This window comes from Octopus sinensis, linkage group LG6 (genome assembly GCF_006345805.1).
Source record: "Octopus sinensis linkage group LG6, ASM634580v1, whole genome shotgun sequence".
Classification (NCBI taxonomy): Eukaryota; Metazoa; Mollusca; class Cephalopoda; order Octopoda; family Octopodidae; genus Octopus; species Octopus sinensis.
Window position 1 is genome coordinate 109,335,750 of NC_043002.1, and position 16,811 is coordinate 109,352,560.

Here is a 16,811-nt window from a genome sequence, read left to right on the forward strand (position 1 = left end):
TTGACCAACTTACTGGTAATGGAAGAATTGGTGATGCGTATCCTGGATGATGGTGATGCTGTTGACATCGTTTTATTGGACTTTGCCAAAGCTTTTGACTCGGTTAACCACCGCCTATTACTTGTGAAGCTTCAAGCATATCGTTTCCATCCGGATATTGTGTGATGGGTTGGTGCCTTCCTCTCAGATTGCTCCTTCCAAGTCCAAGTTAATGGTTCACTGTCCGACGTCTCCAGTGCAAGCAGAGGCGTGCCTCAAGGTTCAGTGCTTGGGCTGTTATTGTTTTTAGTCTTCATCAATGACTTGCCCGACGACCTCATGCAACACACCCTTCTATTTACCGATGATGTCAAACTGGTCGCTCCTCGCAGATGGTCAAATGAATGGGACCTGTGTCTGAACGTGTCAAAGTGCTGTTATCTACCTGTTGGCTCCTCTCCTGCAACTCAACTTGATTTCGAGCCGGGTCGTCTGCTGCTGGAGAAGACCGACCAAGTAAAGGACCTGGGTATCTTAGTGGATTCTTCCTTTTCGCCTTCGGCCCAATGTGTCCATGCTGCCAACAAAGCATGCGGAATTCTGTTTTTGATTTGACGGTCATTTGGAATGCTCATGGCAGCCATATTCCTACCACTCTATGTCACACTGGTGAGACCCATATTGGAGTACGGGATTCAAGCCTCTTCTCCTTATCTCCTTAAAGACATACATCATCTCGAAAGAGTCCAGAAGCTGGCTACCCGCATGGTTCTTGGTCTCAAGCATTTGTCTTATGAAGAAAGGCTGAAGATGCTCAACCTTTATTCTCTCAATAAATGATGACGCTGTGGTGATCTCATTCTCGCTCACAACATCATAAGCGGAAAGTGTAACCTCTCGAAAGAGCTGTTCTTCACTCCTGCTCCAGAGCGTGGGCTGCGGGGTCACTTCGAAAAGCTCTATCTATGACGATTTCATCTCAATCGAAGGAGAGGGGCTTTCTCCGTCCGGGTTGCGGATCTGTGGAATAAGCTGCCAGACGAGATACTGAAGATGCCGATGACCGCTCGGTTCAAAGTCTCTCTTGACCAGAAATGGCCTGAACTCTTTGTATGACCACCCTCCCTGTCCCCCTACATGGCCTTGCTTTTGCTTTTTGAGCCAATAAAAATTGAATTGAATTGAATACACTGTTGATCCATTAGAAAGATCAAAGCTGGTGACTGCAATAATTCTTTTAGGTATGTCAGAGTGGTTGGCGTTAGCAAGGGCATCCAGCTGTAGAAATTCTGCCAGATCAGATTGGGGCCTGGTGCAGCCATCTGGTTCACCAGTCCTCAGTCAAATCGTCCAACCCATGCTAGCATGGAAAGCAGACGTTAAACATGATGATGATGTCCGTACATATCCCACATGGCCCTGAATGCTTTACCCATAGCATCACTCCAGCCGTTCAAACACAAAACAGCAACTACAATGCTTGAATCAAACCACCCATCCCTGCAAACTAGATAATCCTTACCCAGTTCCTAAACTCCAACTAATCTTTGTATACCAAAAGGATCACTAGTGACTATGGAGATTCCTTGTTCCCTCCATCTCTCAATGTTGTTCTCAGAGTAGTTCTGTGGAAAAGGCTCTGCATCCAGCTCCATTGCATTAACTGTTTCTTTCCAATCCACCATGCACACACACAGTCTTAAGTACCTCAGTTGCCTGCAAACATACCAAGGCCAATAACTCTTAACAAAGTCCCTTCAGTTACCTTCTATCACAATCGCACAAAAATATTCCCTGTTTTCACCAAACTCTTCAATATTTTTTCTCTCTCTGTCTTTCTGTGTGTATCCTGATTAATGTTTAACTTTTTGATCCTGATGATAAGCAACTCCTTCTGAAAGGAAAACTCCAACTTATTACCACTTCTCAAATGCTCAGACATGCTGAGAGCTAGCAAACTTTGGTTACAACTAATTGAAATGATAATTCTTTATTGTGAGCCTTCTCTTCATCTAATTTTACCTTCTAACCACCTTCTTAACTCAGTATCAATTTGTACTAACTCTAACTACACTGGAAAATATCTTCAGCAAGTCATGTGCCCAATCTTCTAGCAATGAACTAGCCACTTCTATAGGTGTTTAAAATTTCAAAGCAACAACAAAACTCCAATAATATCAATTAACTTGTTGTAAAGACCGGATCCACTTCACTCATACATTTTCCATATTTCCCAAAGATTTCAATTTGATCTTAATGGAAAGAAATTCTGTTGTTTTCATCAATATTTTGATAAAAGACCTTCATGTGAAGATGAATCTCACCAAATTTAATTTTAGTCCTCAAAAGCAGGGTCATAATGCAAGTACAGAATCTTATGTATGGAAACTGAAAGATTTACACACCAAAGATTGCATGTAGCACCAAATATGATCGTTTGGAGTCACACTTGTGCACTCTTTGCATCAAATGTAGTCAGATGAATAAATTATGATAATATTTAAAAATCTTTATTCCCTTCAGTGTGAACATTCATAGATTTACTAGTTGTTTGGTATGTAGACGTCTTGTTTAATGTGGATTTCCCCATTATCCTGAGCTAGCCGGTGATATTTCCCTCATAATTATGGTTAGTTAAAACGTGCATGTACATTACTAGGCTAAGCCTCTGGATTCACTTTAATGGTATGCCTATCTGTTCAACCTCCGAAATGGATTTTGAATTCAATGTCGCACAGATGATCGGCGACTTGTATTTGAAGGCCTACAAATATATTGTACTACTATTTCAAAAATCCCAAAAGGGCCAACTCCTAAGGGTTTCCGGCAAGAGATGGTATATCTGCATCGGCACAATAACAACACAGAAAATATGTCACGCTATTCAGGCGGCTAGCTGGCAGAAACGTTAGCACGCCGGGCGAAATGCGTAGCCATATTTCGTCTGCCGTTACGTTCTGAGTTCAAATTCCGCCGAGGTCGACTTTTCCTTTCACCCTTTCGGGGTCGATTAAATAAGTACCAGTTATGCACTGGGGTTGATGTAATTGACTTAATCCGTTTGTCTGTCCTTGTTTGTCCTCTCTGTGTTTAGCCCCTTGTGGGTAGTAAAGAAATAGGTATTTCGTCTGTCTTATGTTCTGAGTTCAAATTCTGCCAAAGTTGACTTTGCCTTTCATCCTTTCAGGGTCGATAAATAAAGTACCAGTTGCATATTGGGGTCGATGTGATCAACTTAATCCCTATGTTTAGCTCCTTGTGTGCAATAAAGAAATATATTTCACGTTATCCGAAACTCAGAACTTCAGGCGAAACTTTCTGTCGAATGAAGAACGAAAGAAAACTTAGCCTGTAGACCACGTGACTTGATTTCATATATAACACCGCCATCTTAGTCTCTGGCCATGCTTTTACCGATTCCTCGTGGACGGCGTTAGAATTATTTAGCAGTTGATGTTTCTGATCGATACTAAGAATGGGTAGTTATTCAGGAGAAGAAATGTATTAAGGTAAGATAACGTTTATTTATCCATTGAGCAAGCTTTCAGTATCTGGTGATGAAAGAAGTAAATACAAATTAAACGGGAGATAATTAAGTTCTCGTTCTTCTACCGAAATCATTCTCCAAAATTGTCGGAGTTGATAGCAATGGGCAACCGCTAGCTGGCCGTTGGGTTTTCGGTGGCATTGAAAGGATTTCCAAAAAATGCCTGATCGTATTGTACAGACTTGCTCTATTCTCCCAGGGAGAGTCACATTGCGAGTGATGACCGGCGATCCTACAGCAATATTGGATGCCTAAATGACGGTATGTGCTCTCACGAAATGATTGTGCATCGAGAGGAGTTTGTAGATCCGACGAATAAGGACGTTCACGCGCAAAATGTATTTGTGTTGTGTCCTGTGTCGATATAAAAAAGGCTGGCGATCTTAAACTATGGTACTCATACCGTAATTTAGACAAAAGACTTTCCGTTAAGGGTCAACGCTATTAACTAACCTCTCCTCTGTAAATTACTGTTATTCATGTTTGTCGGAGCAAATTTTTTTCTCTCGCAAAATATACTTTCTGTAGAAGACAGTAAAAAACCTGAAAATTGGCTATAATAATGTTGCATTCTATTCACATTGCTGTGAAGGTAAGCTGGTATGGAGGGAAAAAAAGTCGGAGAAAGCAGTTACAGGTTTATAAATGTAAGAAACTAGGTATTTTTAGCTAATAATAAGACGGAATTTTTCTGCGTTTAGTGGTGTCAACTTTAAGGATGTACCCTGTGAAATGTGGCGTCTGTACTGTTCCTTGTAGGTTTGTATGCTTGGGTTTGTTAACTATAAGAATAACACTGGTCAGCAAAGAACTTGTCCCAAGGGAATGAATACCTGTATCTTATAAGTTGTGATTCGCTGATCTATGATTATGAGATATTTATTGATGATAATAGCGCCTGACACTGAGAAGGGTACTTATTCTGTGACAGAGGCATCAGCCACGACTATGTTTATATTTATATATATATGTGTGTGTGTGTGTGTCTTTTATATTATCTCTTCTCTATCACTTGACAACCAGTGTTGGTTTGTTTATGTCACCATAACTTACACTCCCACTAAAGAGATCCAAGAAGATAAATACTAGATTAAAAAAAACAGTACTGGTGTTGAGTTGAACCTAACCTGTCAAGGCAGTACCCCAGCATGGCCACATTCCACTGACTGAAAGAAGAAAAACATTAATGGATTCGGTTCTATTTCAACTAAAACAAACAATAATTGTTACTTTATTTGCATGACACTCTTCTGAGATTCTTAGACACATATGAATAGTTAAGGACAAAAATATTTGTCTCGTTGGAAGGATTTAGGGTAATGTTTGAAACTTTGCTGATAATAATTATGCAAAACAGTAATACTGAATGGAAATAATCCAGTGACCATGGGCCCATGACAGTACCTCCAACAGAGTATTACTTAAACACTGTCCCAAATAGCAGAAATGTTGTTTTTTTTCGTAATTCTTCAGCATCAAGTATATCTATATCTATAACAATGATTTTACATATGTCATGTTTTCTTCTGATCTCTCTTCCATCTAAAGACTGAGGAATAAAACAGATATCCTGTTAGAGAAGTTTGCGTTTTATCTGTTCTCAAAATAACAAGAATTATTGATTTCAGATTTTGGCACAAGGCCAGTAGTTTGAGGGCAGGGGCCAGTGGATTTACATGAATGCAAGTATTCAACTGGTACTCAATTCATTGACCGAAAAGAATGAAAGGCAAAGTTAACCGTGTCAGAATGTGAATATAGATATGTCACTAAGCATTAAGCCAGGTACGCCCAGGAATCAGCTAGCTCGGTGTCTGAAATAGCCAAAAACATTGAAAGGTGATAATGGAAAGAATTCTACATAGTTGTTATGAAGCTCCTTCTGACCATGTTAAATGATATCCTCTATTTATCTAATTCTACCTAGTTTCAATCTGTGAACGATTGGTCAGTTTGTTTAATCACAGATGTATTCAAACAGGTGATAGAAGCATACTCTGAAATATGTGGGAAAACATTGTTAATTATTGCTGTCAAATAAGACAATAACACTCTCACCTACCACAAATGGGGGAAAGCATTTTTTGTAGAAATGTTTACTTCGGGGAGAATGCATTATACACTCTGTAAAGTGGTGAGCATTAGGAAGGGCATCCAGCTGTAGAAACCATGCCAAAACAGACAATGGAGCCTGGTGGGGCCTTGCTGCTTCCTGTCAAACTGTCCGACTCTTGCCAGGACCAAAAACAGATATTAGATAATAATGATAAGGACTTAGGGAATATTCTATTGATCCTGAACAGAGACAACATGAAGAAAGGTTGTGACTTGCTGATCTATGATTGAGATATTGTTGAGAATATAAGTCAATCACTTACCACACAAATAGCAACTCATTTCACAACTTTTTAGTCATTAGTATCTAATATTTATTTTATTTTTCTTTCAGGACATATTTCCATTTGAAAGAAGATTTTCTGCAGAGGATACTGCCAATCTGCTGTGTTAGGGTAGAGAGATTTATCAACCAATGTTTTCAGAATGAGAAAATAAAATTGCAAAATTTAACTGAGAGAATGTTTCAGAAAGTGAGCAAACGTTACAAATGTGGTATTTGTGGTAAATTACTTACTACAAAGTCTAATTTAGCTATTCATAGGCGCTCTCATACTGGAGAAAAGCCATACCACTGTGAAGAATGTGAGAAAGCATTTTCTACAAAAGCTTATTTAACAGAACACAAACGTACACATACAGGAGAGAAACCATTTCACTGTGAAATATGTGGAAAATCATTTTCTTATAAAGGTTACATAAAGATACACAAACGTACTCACACTGGAGAGAAACCATTTCACTGTGAAATCTGTGGAAAATCATTTTCAGATTGTAGTAGTACAAAAAGTCATCAACTTACTCACACTGGAGAAAAACAATTCCATTGTGAAATATGTGGCAAATCATTTACTAAAGTAAATAATCTAACAAGACATAAACGTATTCATACTGGGGAGGAACCATATAAGTGTGATGATTGTGGGAAAGCATTTTCTAATGTGAGTAACTTTGAAAGACACAGAGGTGTGCATTCAAAACCTTACCACTGTGAAATTTGTGGTAAAACATTTTCTGTAAAAGAGTCTTTAACAGTCCACAAACGAGTTCACACTGGAGAGAAGCCATGTTGTTGTGAAGTATGTGGGAAAGGGTTTACGAGTAGTCGTACTTTAATAAGGCATAGACGTACTCATACAGGGGAAAAACGACACCGCTGTGAAATCTGTGGGAAAGCATTTCCTGAAAAATATGTCTTAACATTACACAAACGAATTCACACAGGAGAGAAACCATATCACTGTGAAGTTTGTGGAAAAGACTTTTCTGATAGCAGCAGCTTAGTAAGTCACAAACGTATTCATACTGGAGAAAAACCACATCACTGTGAAATCTGTGGCAAAGCATTTTCAGCAAGTAGTAGTTTAATGAGACACAGACGTATTCATACAGGAGAGAAACCATATCACTGTTTAATATGTGGAAAAAAATTTTCACACAAGACCAGCTTAAAAACTCATATCCATATTCATAGTGGAGAAAAGCCACTGTAGCATAAAATGTGTGAGAGAGAGCATCTTCTGAAAAGTTTGTCCTATTAGTTCAGAAATGCACTCATACTGGAGAAAAACCATATCAGTGTGAAGTTTGTGGCAAGGAATTTTCCAGTAGTGGCAGGTTACACACTGGAGAAAATCTAAACCACTTTGAAATCTGTAGCAAAACATTTTCTAACTCAATCGTACTCATAGTGGGAAAAGCCATACAGCTGTGTTATGTGTGGGGAATCATTTACTTGCAGTGATTATCTATCTACTCATAAATGTACTTTTAATGATGGAGATAAACCATACCACTAACTTGTAGGAAAACATAATATAAAAGCATCTTGTGATATTTGTATCAAAGAATTTATGTATATGAATGTTATTAAAGTACTATTAATATTTATAATATGTTCAGCATATTCTTGGAAATTTTAGTAAATCTTTCTTTTTAATGTTACTTGTTCGGTCACATGTATCATATATGGTTTGAGTGAAAAAACTGTTGTTACTACTACTAGCAACCCAACAGAATTAGGGAAACATACAAGACTTCATCCACTGCATGCAGGTCTCTGGCTGGTGTCAAAGGGACAGAGTCTAAGTGTAGAAAGGAGCCAGGACTAAATATAAGGCCATCATAGAGAATGATGCAAATTGGGATCTGCCCCCTTTACACAAGTAAATCCTGGATTAGCATGGAAAGGATGAAGATAGATAAGGCCAACTAACTCATGACATGATAACTAAAAATATCAGATTATTATGTATTTTTTTTTCGTTGACTGAATTCCAGTGACCTAATATGTCCCAAAGAGATGTGTGGTGGGTGGAACCCACGAAAATTTCACCCCCACCCTCATTTTCAAATATATTTTGCTAAATACATTTTCAAGAGATTGTGGATTGCATTACATTGAAAATTCAAAAAAGTTTGAAATGAATAAGTGAAGATGCAGAGGTTATAGACATTAATGGTAATGAAGTGTAGAGTGACAAACGATAAATTCATCTTAAAAAAACAGGTGAGAGTTTTTGCCTGTATGAATGAAATGGAGTAAAAGTAAAATATTATCATCAATATCTCATAATCATAGATCAGCAAATCACAACTTATAAGATACAGGTATTTTTTCCCTTGGGACAAGTTCTTTGCTGACCAGTGTTATTCTTATAGTTAACAAACCCAAGCGTACAAACCTACAAGGAACAGTACAGACACCACATTTCACAGGGTACATCCTTAAGTTGACACCGCTCCACTAAACACAGAAAAATTCTGTCTTGCTATTAAGCTAAAATTACCCATTTTCTTACATTTATAAACCTGTAACTGTTTTCTCCTACCTTTTTTTCCCTCCATAACATCATACCTTCACAGCAATGCGAGTAGAATGCTACATTATTATAGCCAATTTTCGAAAGTATATTTTGTGAATGAAAAAATTTGCTCCGACAAACACGAATAAAAGTAATTTACAGAGGGGACGTTAGTTATTAAGGTTCACCCTTAACAGAAAGCCTTTTATATCAACACAGGATGCAAAACTGATATGTATATTAAGCACATAGAAACAATAGATGGTAATCTTTCAGTATCTGATGATAAAAGTTAAGGCATTGGCAATAGCCAACAAAAAGTGAACAAAAATCTTTTTCTGGTATCATTTGATCCTTTCACCTGCACAATTTTCACTAAGAAAAAAAATCGGATTTTTGTTTGGGAAAAAGCCACCACCAGTTCTGGAAAATGGGGTGGAGTGAGGTGGAAGCCTCGGAAATTTAACCCCCAACCCATCCCCACTGATCTTTTCACCTGCAAGATTTTCACTAAGAAAAAAAAAATCGGATTTTTTGCATGGAGTCAAGTACCCTGATCTCATAATATACTCCAAACCCCTTATTTTTGTTTAGAAAAAAATGGGATGAGTGGGAAACCGGGCCCCCATCCCATATCCTGGAATCATTGGAATTTTTTTTTTTTCCCGTTGACTGAATTCTGGTGAATTAAATGCCAGCAATTTCATTCTGAACAGGGACAACATAAAGTTGAGACTTGCTGATCCATGATTACGAGATATTGATGAGAATAGTACCCAGGTGTGTGACACCGGCATCAACCATGACCATGATGTGTGTGTGTGTGTCTTTTATATTATCTCTTCACTATCACTTGACAACCAGTGTTGGTTTGTTTATGTCACCATAACTTACACTCCCACTAAAGAAACCAAGAAGATAAATATTAGATTTAAAAAAACTACTGGTATTGAGTTGGACTAAATCTTTCAAGGCATTACTCCAGCATGTGCACATTCCATTGGCTGAAACAAGAAAAACATTAATGGAATCGGTTCTATTTCAACTAAAACAAACAATAACTGTTACTATATTTCCATGATGCCAGTATGGAAACCAGATGTTAAACGATGATGATCATTTTCTGAGATTCTTAGACACATATGAATAGTTAAGGACAAAAGTATTTGTCTTGTTGGAGGGATTTAGTGTAATGTTTGAAACTTTGCTGACAATAATTATGCGAAACATTAATACTGAGCAGAAATAATCCAGTAACCATGGGCCCACAACAGTACCTCCAACAGAGTATTACTTAAACACTGTCCCAAATAGCAGAAATGTTTTTTTTTGGTAATTCTTCAACATCAAGTATATCTATAACAATGATTTGATTTCTTTTTACATATGTCATGATTTTCTCTCATCTCTCATTTAGAGACTGAGGAAAAAAATAGATTTTATGCTAAAGAAGATTTGTGTTTTATCTGTTCTCAAAATAGCAAATAGTAATGATTTTGCATTTTGGCACAAGGCCAGCAATTTGAGGGGAGGGGCCAGTGGATTTACATGGATGCAAGTATTCACCTGGTACTTATTTCATTGACTGAAAAGAATGAAAGGTGTGATGTAAAGGAAGAAAAAGATGGAAGAGAGAATCACGGTAGTCTAACCTGTCAGTCCAGAAAAAACAGCCACTTTCTCTATCTCAATCTGCAAGGTTAACTCCATGTCCATGTTGCTATCTGTTGCTGTACAGTCTCACATGTCTTTTCTGATGTGCTGTCCATCACAAACTGCCTTTATGGTGGGAACCACAAGCCCCACTTCCAACAGGACATACCTACTCCCTCACTTCTACTCCTGAAGAGGGACAACATAAATATTTGTTGTGACTCACTGATCTATGATTGAGATATTGTTGAGAATAGCCAATCATATACCACACGAATAGCTACTCATTTCACCACTTCTTAGTATCTAATATTTATTTTATTTTTCTTTCAGGACATATTTCCAATGGAAAGAAGATTTTCTGCAGAGGATACTGCAAGTCTGCTGTGTTAGGGTAGAGATTTATCAACCAATTTATGTCTTCAGAATGAAAGAATAAGACTGTAAAATTTAACTGAGAGAATGTTTCAGAAAGTGAGCAAACATTGCAAATGTGGTATTTGTGGTAAAGTACTTCCTACAAAATGCCATTTAGCTATTCATAGGCGCACTCATACTGGGGAAAAGCCATACAACTGTGAAGTATGTAAGAAAGCATTCTCGCAAAAAGGAAATTTAATAGAACACAAACGTACACATACTGGGGAAAAGCCATTTCACTGTGAAATATGTGGAAAATCATTTTCTTATAAAGGTTACATGAATACACACAAACGTACTCACACAGGAGAGAAACCATATCACTGTGAAATCTGTGGCAAAACATTTTCAGGATGTAGTAGTGCAAAAAGTCATCAACTTGTTCACACTGGAGAAAAACGATACGATTGTGAAATTTGTGGCAAAACATTTTCTCAAGTTGGTAATTTAACAAGGCATAAACATACTCACACTGGAGAGGAACCATACAGGTGTGATGATTGTGGGAAAGCATTTTCTAATGTGAGTAACTTTGAAAGACACAGAGGTGTTCATTTGAAGCCTTTCCACTGTGAAATTTGTAGTAAAACATTTTCTGTAAAAGAGTCTTTAACAGTACACAAACGAGTTCACACTGGAGAGAAGCCATATCACTGTGACATATGTGGGAAAGGGTTTACAAGTAGCGGTACCTTAATAAGGCATAAACGTTCTCACACAGGGGAAAAACAACACCACTGTGAAATCTGTGGGAGAGCATTTCCTGAAAAATATGTTTTAACATTACACAAACGAATTCACACAGGAGAGAAACCATATCACTGTGAAGTTTGTGGAAAAGACTTTACTGGTAAGTGCAATTTAGTAAATCACAAACGTATTCATACTGGAGATAAACCACATCACTGTGACGTCTGTGGCAAAGCATTTTCTCAGAATGGTAGTTTAATAAGACACAGACGTATTCATACAGGAGAGAAACCATATCACTGTTTAATATGTGGAAAAGAATTTTCACTTAAGACCAGCTTAAAAACTCATACCCATATTCATAGTGGAAAAAAGCCACTGTAATATGCAATTTGTGGGAAATCTGAAAAATTTGTCTTATTAGTTCATAAACTTACGCATACTGGAGAAAAACTATATCACTGTGATGTTTGTAGCAAGGAATTTTCCAATAGTGGCAGCTTAAAAGGACATATACATACACACACTGGAGAGAAATCACATCACTGTGAAATTTGTGGAAAAATATTTTCTAACTTGAGGTGTTTAATAAGGCATAATCATACTCATACTGGGGGAAAACCATACAGCTGTGTTATTTGTGGGAAATCATTTCCTTGTACTGATTATATATCTACTGAAATGTTTTGTTAATGATGGAGAAATTTGGAATGTAGCTTATAAGATAAAGAAATAAAAAACACAGGTACAAACAATGTAGTAAGCATACACATGCACCCAGATACGGATTCAAATTGTTGCACATATATGGATGCTTAGCAGAGAAAGACAAAATGGAATAAGAACAAGAAGAGACATGGGATAGAGAGTTACTGAAGAGGTCCCAGGATGAGGGATGAAAGAACAAAGAAACTAGAATAATGATAAATCTGAAGAGAAGACCAAATATATAAAGGGTGTTTAATTGGCAAAATAGACCATCATCAAGTATAACAATATTATAACATTTTGATGTAAAGCCCCATGGTTGTCATGAGGATACAGTGAATATTCAGAAATGACACTATTGAGTTATTATGGTTGTCATGGATCTGGTCATGTGTTACTTGCTGAACATGCAGACACAGGAACTGAACTTCCCTGTAGTTCTGTACTGCCATTATTCCTGAAAACCATCTTATGATGACTCATTTACATTCATTCCGAATAATCTTTGTATCTTTCTCATCATGCAGACCCAGCCCATAGTTATCTTTGCACTTCTTAAGTCAACTGATCACTTTTTTATCATCACAATAACCTGAACCTCTAACGAGCTTACCCTAGTGTCATGTTTCACTCTTGATCCATCAGAATGGTCAAGGCTAGTGACTGCACTGATTCTCTTAGGTATATCCACCCATATCCCACATGGCCCTGAATGCTTTACTTCATAGTATCACTCCAGCTGCTCAGACACAAAACAACAACTACAGTGCTTGAACCAAATCACCCATCCCTGCAAACTAGATAATCCTTAGCCAGTTCCTAAACTCTAACTGATCTTTGTATACCAAAAGAATCACTACTGACTATGAATAATCCTAGTACCCTCCCTCTCTCAATCAATGTTATTCTGAGAGTAGTTCTGTGGAAAAGGCTCTGCAACCAATTCCATTATACAAACCGTTTCTTCCCATTCCACCATGTACACACAGACGAAGTCCTTAAGTACCATAGTTTGCTGCAAACTTACCAAGGCCAATAACCCTAACAAAGTCCCTTCAGTTACTACCTCACAGAAATATTCTTCATTCTCACCAAACTCTACCCTTCAATTTTTTTTCTCTCTCTGTCTTTCTGTGTGTATCCTGATTAATGTTTAACTTTTTGATCCTGATGATAAGCAACTCCTGAAAGGAAAACTCCAACTTATTACCACTTCTCAAATGCTCAGACGTGCTGAGAGCTAGCAAACTTTGGTTACAACTAATTGAAATGATACTTCTTTATTGTGAGCCTTCTCTTCATCTAATTTTATCTTCTAACGACTTTCTTAACCCTATATCAATCTGTACTAACCCTAACTACACTTTTGTTTTCAAAAGGCTTCCTGCAGTCTTAACTAATCAGGAAAATATCTTCAGCAAGTCATGTGCCCAATCTTCTAGCAATGAACTAGCCACTCCTGTAGGTGTTTAAAATTTCAAAGCAACAACAAAACTTCAATAATATCAATTAACTTGTTGTAAAGACCGGATCCACTTCACTTATACATTTTCCATATTTCCCAAAGATTTCAATTTGATCTTAATGGAAAGAAATTGTCTGTTGTTTTCATCAATATTCCATATTTTGATAAAAGACCTTCACATGAAGATGGAGCTCTCCAAATTTAATTTTAGTCATGAAAAGCCGTTACAATACAAGTACAGAATCTCTTGTAAGAAAGCTGAAGGTTTTTCACTCCAAAGATTGTCGCTTGGAGTTACACCATTCATCAAATGTAGCCTGATTTACAGGCTGTAATAATATTTAAAATCTTTATTCCGTTCAGTGTGAACATTCATAGATTTACCAGTCATTTGGTATGGAGATGTCTTGCTTAATGTAGATCTCCCCATTATCCTAAGCTAGCAAGTCATATTTTCCTCTTATATATAGTAAGCTGGTTACAACGTGCATGTACTTTACTAGGCCTCTGGATTCACTTTAATTCTATGCCTATCTGTTCAACCTACGAAAGGGATTTTTATTTCAAAGTCGTGCGTATATCGACTGAAGCAGTTTCAGCATGCGAGACTTATATTCAAGGATATGGCCTATGAATATATTGTACTACTATTTCCAAAATCCAAAACGTGCCTGCTACTAAAGGTTTCGGACGAGCAATGGTGTACCTGTATCAGCACAATAACAACACAGAAAAAATTTCACGTTATCCGAAACTAAGAATTTCAGGCGAAACTTTCTGTCGAATGAAGAACGAAAGAAAACTTAGCCTGTAGACCACGTGACTTGATTTCATATATAACACCGCCATCTTAGTCTCTGGCCATGCTTTTACCGATTCCTCGTGGACGGCGTTAGAATTATTTAGCAGTTGATGTTTCTGATTGATACTAAGAATGGGTAGTTATTCAGGAGAAGAAATGTATTAAGGTAAGATAACGTTTATTTATCCATTGAGCAAGCTTTCAGTATCTGGTGATTAAAGAAGTAAATACAAATTAAACGGGAGATAATTAAGTTCTCGTTCTTCCACCGAAATCATTCTCCAAAATTGTCGGAGTTGATAGCAATGGGCAACCGCTAGCTGGCCGTTGGGTTTTCGGTGGCATTGAAAGGATTTCCAAAAAATGCTTCCTAGTTGAAGTGCCTGATCGTATTGTACAGACTTGCTCTATTCTTCCAGGGAGAGTCACATTGCGAGTGATGACCGGCGATCCTACAGCAATATTGGATGCCTAAATGACGGTATGTGCTCTCACGAAATGATTGTGCATCGAGAGGAGTTTAAAATAATAATAATAATATTGAAATTATTGTATACAGTGCTCAGATGCACCACAACTTGTCAGAAAGTGCATATAAAGTACATGCAGTAATGTAAAAATGTCTGGAAAGCGAACATTGTATGAGTCAGATACATGCTTGTGTGTGTATGGAGGGGAGAAAATCAGGTGTGGTGTTGGCGAATCTCAGAAAGCATGGAAGTTTTGAAGGATGCAGTGCTCCGACAACTAACAACTGATGCCGACAGTTTGTTCCATGCTTCAGCAACTCTCAGCGTGAAAAAATGTTTCCTGAAGTCATGGGAGCTGTGCTGTTTTCTGACTTTGTAAACGTGTCCACGGGTTTGTAGACGAATAAGGACGTCCACGCGCAAAATGTGGAGAATATTTGGATGCGGGTAAAAACAAAATTACAACGTCAATTTGGAACTTCAGACAATTTATTCGTTTCATATTTATCCACGAGTAACCTTTTCGAAGCGCCTTCCCCTATTGGGAGTTTTACTTGTTATATATATATTCGTTGTTATTTTCAATGTTTACACGGACCTTTATATCGTCCTGTATTTGTCCTTGCATGTTTCTTTGATTTTTGTTAGCCCTTGTGGCCAATAAACTAGAATTAGTATTTACACAAATTCGTACTTTGTGTATCGTCCCAGGATATATGACAGGCGAAGTAAACTGGTTAGATTTTAAAGTCGGTGCCCTTAAATCCAAAAATTTATGCGGAGGAATTCAGTACCAAAGAAAAATACTTTTGTTCACTTTTTGCTATGTCTACGTTGTTTAACAGTAAGTTGACTTATTTGTTTTCCCTTCAATTTCCATTTACTTCTTCTATCACCAGATACTGAAAGATTACCAGCTATTGTTTGTATGTGTTTAACATACATATTTGTGTTGTATCCTGTATCGATATAAAAGGCCGGCGATCTTAAACTATGGTACTCATACCGTAATTTAGCCAAAAGGTTTTCCGTTAATTAAGGGTCAACGCTATTAACTAACCTCTCCTCTGTAAATTACTGTTATTCATGTTTGTGTAATGTCGCCTCCGGCCGAAACCGCCTCTGGCTCTGTAGTACAAATGCCTTGTTTTCAAAAGTTCTGAATTAAAATCTTCCACCAAACCTCAGTCACAATTTATGTTCCTAACACTAGCTTAATGATAACTAAGATATTTTACTAAATTCTTTGTTATATTTAAAATAATTGAAAGAAACACAGAGCATCTCAAAATAAATACGGTAATGAAAGGGTTAAACACTTGGCTGTCGTGGATAGGTGTGATGGTTCTGTGTCCAGATTCATATTTGCTGGTAAATGTTAGAGACTTCCCTATATCCGGAGAATGTGGAAAGAAGTAACCGGGTCGTGAACGCTCGTTTGCCCATTCGTTTATCTGATTGCAGCAGGAAAGAGAAATCGATTCCAGTTTTTGATTCGTACTTTGTGTATCGTCCCAGGAGATATGACAGGCGAAGTAAACTGGTTAGATTCTAAAGTCGGTGCCCTTAAATCCAGACTAATGCAGAATCGCAGCTCTCCTGGAAAAATGCATTAAAAATGAGTAACACCCGCCCGATTTTCACTAAGAACAAAAATTGGATTTTTTTGGCGTAGAATCAAGTACCCTGAATATGCTGCAAATCCCTTATTTTTGTTCGGAAAAAGGTGGCGGCGAGGGGAAGCCCCCCATCCTTGAATCATTGGAAATTTTCTTTCGTTGAATTAAAACAAATATAAAGATTTCACCCGGGAACAGAAAAAATAATAAACCAGTCAGCTGGGTGTTAACAAGTATATAGAAAACGAATATGAAAAAAAGAAAAAAAATGCGCGCTGTTGATCCTAGGGGGTGGGCAGAGGACTGTCGGAAAATTTACAAGAGGCGATTTTTTTGTCATAACTTTCGGTAAAATGGATATATATTGATTTTCTTTTTTATGGAATAGCACGTTTTTGGTTATGTAGGATTCGATTCTGAAAAAAGAAAAAAATTTTTTTCAAAATTTCAAGGGCCATATTTCGGATTGAATATGTTATCTCAATTTTGTGAGATTTAGCTGTCACTTCAAGCATGTGGATAGCCTGCTTGAAGGCCTG

General features: G+C 37.4%; 1 protein-coding gene across 12 annotated transcripts in view; it reads left to right on the top strand.

Annotated features, from left to right (window-relative positions):
- Nucleotides 1-16,811, top strand: part of LOC115213037 (zinc finger protein 879-like) — a 61,294-nt gene that overhangs the window by 39,544 nt on the left and 4,939 nt on the right. For 3 of the 12 annotated variants that reach the window (XM_029782373.2, XM_036504219.1, XM_036504221.1), the window contains exon 2: nt 5,976-7,531. The exons of 1 other annotated variant lie outside the window; for it this stretch is intronic. In XM_029782373.2, the coding sequence (XP_029638233.1) occupies nt 6,103-7,134 (1,032 nt within the window). In that variant the 5' untranslated portion in view covers nt 5,976-6,102 and the 3' untranslated portion in view covers nt 7,135-7,531. 8 more of the 12 variants (XR_004999800.1, XR_004999805.1, XM_036504222.1 and 5 more) reach the window with 7 other exon arrangements.